This window comes from Ammospiza nelsoni, chromosome 8 (genome assembly GCF_027579445.1).
Source record: "Ammospiza nelsoni isolate bAmmNel1 chromosome 8, bAmmNel1.pri, whole genome shotgun sequence".
NCBI classification, from domain to species: domain Eukaryota; kingdom Metazoa; phylum Chordata; class Aves; order Passeriformes; family Passerellidae; genus Ammospiza; species Ammospiza nelsoni.
In genome coordinates, this window is record NC_080640.1 from 15,944,344 (window position 1) to 15,949,441 (window position 5,098).

At 47.9% G+C, this 5,098-nt stretch overlaps 1 protein-coding gene across 1 annotated transcript; it reads left to right on the forward strand.

Moving 5' to 3' along the window:
* Window positions 1–3,033, forward strand: LOC132076231 (cytochrome P450 26A1). The gene is made up of 7 exons (XM_059477203.1): window positions 1–189; window positions 387–611; window positions 701–988; window positions 1,097–1,246; window positions 1,571–1,705; window positions 1,922–2,074; window positions 2,267–3,033. The coding sequence occupies exons 1-7, from the start codon at window positions 1–3 to the stop codon at window positions 2,606–2,608; spliced, it is 1,482 nt and encodes a 493-aa protein (XP_059333186.1). The 3' UTR covers window positions 2,609–3,033.
* The last annotated feature ends 2,065 nt before the right edge of the window (window positions 3,034–5,098 follow it).

Sequence of the window (5,098 nt, forward strand, 5' to 3'; positions counted from 1 at the left end):
ATGGGCTTCTCCGCCCTGGTCGCCAGCGCCCTGTGCACCTTTCTGCTGCCCCTGCTACTCTTTCTGGCTGCCGTCAAGCTCTGGGACCTGTACTGCGTGAGCAGCCGCGACCCCAGCTGCCCGCTCCCGCTGCCCCCCGGCACAATGGGGCTCCCCTTCTTCGGGGAGACGCTGCAGCTGGTGCTGCAGGTAAGGCCAGGCGATGGCGCGGGGAGTGGAGAGGCGCCCCTCTGGAGCCAGAGCTCCTCGGGCTGCAGGGGAGGGAGAGGAGCGGCAACTTTGACAGGCTCCCGTGCCCAGGTGGGAAAGAGCTGCCCTCCCTGCCTCTTCCTCTCATGCTTTCTAAAATTTATTTTATCGTTTCCCCCTTCTCATCTCCTGTCTAGAGGCGGAAATTCCTGCAGATGAAACGCAGGAAATACGGCTTCATCTACAAGACTCACCTCTTTGGGCGGCCCACGGTACGGGTGATGGGCGCCGAGAACGTGCGGCACATCCTGCTGGGCGAGCACCGGCTCGTGTCCGTGCAGTGGCCCGCCTCGGTGCGGACCATCCTGGGCTCGGGCTGCCTCTCCAACCTCCACAACGGGCAGCACAAGCACCGCAAAAAGGTACGGGCCGACGGCGGGCGGGGAGCGGGCGCGGCACCTCGGGGCGGCGGCTGAGCCTCTGTCCCGTTGCTCCTCGTCCCCTCGGGCAGGTGATCATGCGGGCCTTCTCCCGGGACGCCCTGCAGCACTACGTGCCCGTCATCCAGGAGGAGGTGAGCGCCTGCCTGGCGCGGTGGCTGGGCGCCGCCGGGCCCTGCCTGCTCGTGTACCCCGAGGTGAAACGCCTCATGTTTCGCATTGCCATGAGAATCCTGCTGGGCTTCCAGCCCCGCCAGGCCAGCCCCGACGGCGAGCAGCAGCTGGTCGAGGCCTTCGAGGAGATGATCCGCAACCTCTTCTCCCTGCCCATTGACGTGCCCTTCAGTGGGCTCTACCGGGTAAGGCTCACGGCGGGCCAGCAGGAAAGGCGGCCAGGGCACGGGAATCGGGGGCCGGGATGGCGGTACTGTCTGAGGCCCAACCTGCTCTCCCTCCTGCTCGGTCAGGGCTTGCGGGCACGCAACATCATCCATGCCAAGATCGAGGAGAACATCCGTGCCAAGATGGCCCGCAAGGAGCCTGAGGGGGGCTACAAGGACGCGCTGCAGCTGCTGATGGAACACACACAGGGTAACGGCGAGCAGCTCAACATGCAGGTAAGGTTCCCCCAGATTAATCTCTTTCCCTCATGCCCCCTAAGAATGTCACACTTACCTTGTGGGGACAAAAGGGAGAGCAGGAGATGTTCTCTTTCTCCATGAAATAAACCTGCTAGTGTTGAGCACTAGGATGCAGAGGCTGCAGTCAGGCTGTTGGATGGGGAGACATGTCTACAGGGAGCATGAGCACCACCAACCACCTCCATCCAGACCCCTGGGTGTCTGTTCCAGTTTGGGAATGATGTACAGCATTGCAGTGGTTGAGTGGGCCTGGTACTGTGTTCAAGGCTTGGTTTAAGCCTCTTCTATCCTTTGTGTAAGGAGCTGAAGGAGTCTGCCACAGAGCTGCTGTTCGGGGGCCATGAAACCACTGCTAGTGCTGCCACGTCACTGATCGCCTTCCTCGGGCTCCACCATGAAGTCCTGCAGAAAGTGAGGAAAGAGCTGCAGGTCAAGGTTTGTGTCTTCCCCAGAGGCATTTCACAGGAGGGGGCAGTGGGAGGAAGGTACCTCCAGGACAGATATCCAGACAGGGCTCCCTTTGATCCAGGTGGTGCTCTGTTTTGGGGGTGGCAGGAAAATACTGCTTGTAGCTGAGGGGCAGCTGCTTTGCAGTGCCAGGAGCCCTGGCTGTGTGGCTCATGAATGTCATGGCAGCATTTTCCTTTCTAGGGGTTACTGTGCAGTTCCAACCAAGAGAAGCAGCTGGACATGGAGGTCTTGGAGCAGCTGAAGTACACAGGCTGTGTCATCAAAGAGACCCTCAGGCTGAGCCCGCCTGTTCCCGGAGGATTTCGGATTGCACTCAAGACCCTTGAGCTAAATGTAAGCAAGGTTTGGGCAGGACTCCTCAGAGCAGCTGCAAAGTATTTTGTGTTCATGTAGCCTGTCTGCCTCAGAGTGACCTGCAGGAAGCCAGGAGGGGAGGTGGGGTGCACTGATGTGTCCTGTTCTGTCACTTCACATTATTTAACACAGCAAGGTGCTCCACATCTCCTTTCTCTTCTTTTTTTATAGGGTTACCAAATCCCTAAAGGTTGGAATGTTATTTACAGTATCTGTGATACACATGATGTGGCAGACCTCTTTACCAACAAGGAAGAATTTAACCCAGATCGCTTCATGTCTCCATCTCCAGAGGATTCCTCTAGGTTCAGTTTCATTCCTTTTGGTGGGGGCTTGAGGAGCTGTGTGGGCAAAGAGTTTGCAAAAGTCCTTCTAAAAATATTTACAGTGGAGTTGGCTCGGAGCTGTGACTGGCAGCTGCTGAATGGACCTCCTACAATGAAAACAGGCCCCATAGTGTACCCTGTGGACAATCTGCCTACCAAATTCATCGGTTTCAGTGGCCAAATCTGAGAGCTCAACCCTCCAAATGGATTCCTATACAGCATTTAATATGTACATAGTAACTTTTTATAGTAACAAAGGCCTTTAAATATTTAAAACTTTTAAATGTACAATAGTTATTTATGTCTTCTAAGTATTTCAAGAGGCTATGATATTTTTTCCCCCAAGCACTACAATTATGGGTCTCTGATTCATAATTAGATAATGTTATTTCTATAGAAATAAATTTTCCCCTATTTAAAACTATCACTGAGAGCTGGCCAGCTAAGCATTTGAAGACATTTCAGGATGGTGTATGTATAAGGAATATCCAAAAAGCATTCAAAACAATGGTAACTAGCTACTCATCCAAAATACCTGAAATGGTTATTGTTTGAGAATGTTTTCAGTATTATTTGTGTCTAGATTGTATGTTTAATGTGTGAATTTTAAGTTTGACAATAAAGTTTATTTTTGATGATCCTCTGTATGAAGATCTGTGTGTATGCTAGAGAGTAACTTAATGGATGTGACTCCAGGGTTTGGATGTAAAGCCAGATCTGCTTCTGTGAAAGAGGTATTTGCTATTTTTTTATTCCTAACTCCTCCCTCCTTCACATGTAGTTGCTTATTGTGAGTAGTTAATTGTTATAAATTTTAGCTGTAAATGCAAGAGCAGTACAAAACTGCATGCTCACTGAAAACTGCATGGAGTGATAGCAAGTGCTACAGGTCTCCTTATCAAGCACATCATGTTGAGCCACAGTAAATCGGAAAGAAAAGGAAAGCAGAATAATGTCACATAAGTTTTTCTCTGGAGCTAGTTGAGGAAAAAAATCCACAAATGTCCTCTCCTCCCATATTAGTGCTGACCTGTGTAAACACACCACTGAATCTTGTTCTGTGTTGAGCTTGCTGGCTATGAATCTTTACTTACGAAGGTTCTCTTATCAGCTGGTAGAGCAAATAAAATCTGCTTATTTCTCCTTGAAATGCAACAGCTCTGACTAGGTGAGAGATAGAGCATGCATTTGGTTGAAGAACTTCTTTCCTGGAATTCAGCAAAGTGAAAACTAAAAGGCAGGCACTAATGTGAATTGATTAACAGAGAATCAACTGTTGAGATGCAATTCCCCGGGGGTGTGTAAGCAGGGCAGATAAAATGCCCTAGGCATGACCTCTATTTTGGCTTAACCAAAAGGGGTTTTGTGGCCACCCCAGCTTACTACACCTATTAGTCTTCCCTCAAAAGTCAAACAACATAGGGTGGCTCTATAAACATCTACAAAGTAAACCAATGTAATTCAGTGTCATGAGCACTTGTAGCACCATATAGAATAGTTAAATTTTTTGTTTACTTCTGGAAAACAGTCACTTTTTTATTATGTTCTCCCAAGATCAAAATTAAGGACAAAGCTAAGTTGCCCAAAATAGCTGCAGGTACCAGTTGCCCAAAATAGCATCTATGAGGTTTGGAATTTTTTAAAGGGGCATTTCTGTAATGCATTTGATATGTTTCCAGCTAGCATTTTAAACACGGGGGCGTCTAACACATGGCTTTAGACACAGCCTACATGTAACTATCAATCATTTTTTGTACTCAATTTTTTGTAGCCCCAGAAAGCATTCTTTTTAAATTGCACCTGAGTCATCCTGACAGTGTTTAAAATCTTAAATATTTTCTCCTGTGCAAACTTCTTGTACCATTATGTTTCTCAGGGACTTGATGAATAACCTTAGTTTAAACCCCTTTATTGCCAATATAGTAATGGAAAATTGCAAGCCTTGATCCTGATTTGGAGGTGATCTGGAGTCTGGAAAACAACAGGACCCTTGTCCTGGTATTCTTTACTAACATTTTATTCTGTAACATCAAAATGTTCTCCAAATCCAAATAGATGCTGATATTCTCTAAATGTTTTGCTTGGTTTTAATTAAAATATTTTATATATGGGAACTTTTTGCATGGTCTTCATATTATTTTAGTTTATATTTTATTTTTATAAAGAATGGGCACCCAAGTGCTGTCTGAAGAATACAAACACTTTTACAGTGTAAGTCTAAGGTCATACATGCAAGTCTTTAATTTTTGGTTTTGAGTCAAGTTTGCATGGCTTTTATGTTTGAGGAAGAAAAAAAAAATCTTATACTTAATTTGATTTTGTCTGGACATCTGGGGGCACATCCTCAGCTGCTGTAAATCATGACAACATAACCTATGTTAGGTACTGCCCCTGTAATAATTTATGTCTGTAGCTAAGCGCTCTGTCACTGCTGTGCAATTTAGGCGTCCTGGAGCCAGCTTTAACGCAGCTATCCTGAGAAATGGTAGCAGTGCAGCTACAGTAAAACGGAGCTCAGTGTGGGTTAATTGCTGAAATATTTGCCCAACTTCTTGAGCGGGTGTTACAGCCGCTGCTAATCTCCTGCGTGCAGCTGTATTTTGACAGCTTGGACGCCGGCTGCAGGCGGGTTTCAGGTGAGCTCTGCTGCGAGCGCAGCTCGGCGGGGCTGGCGCGG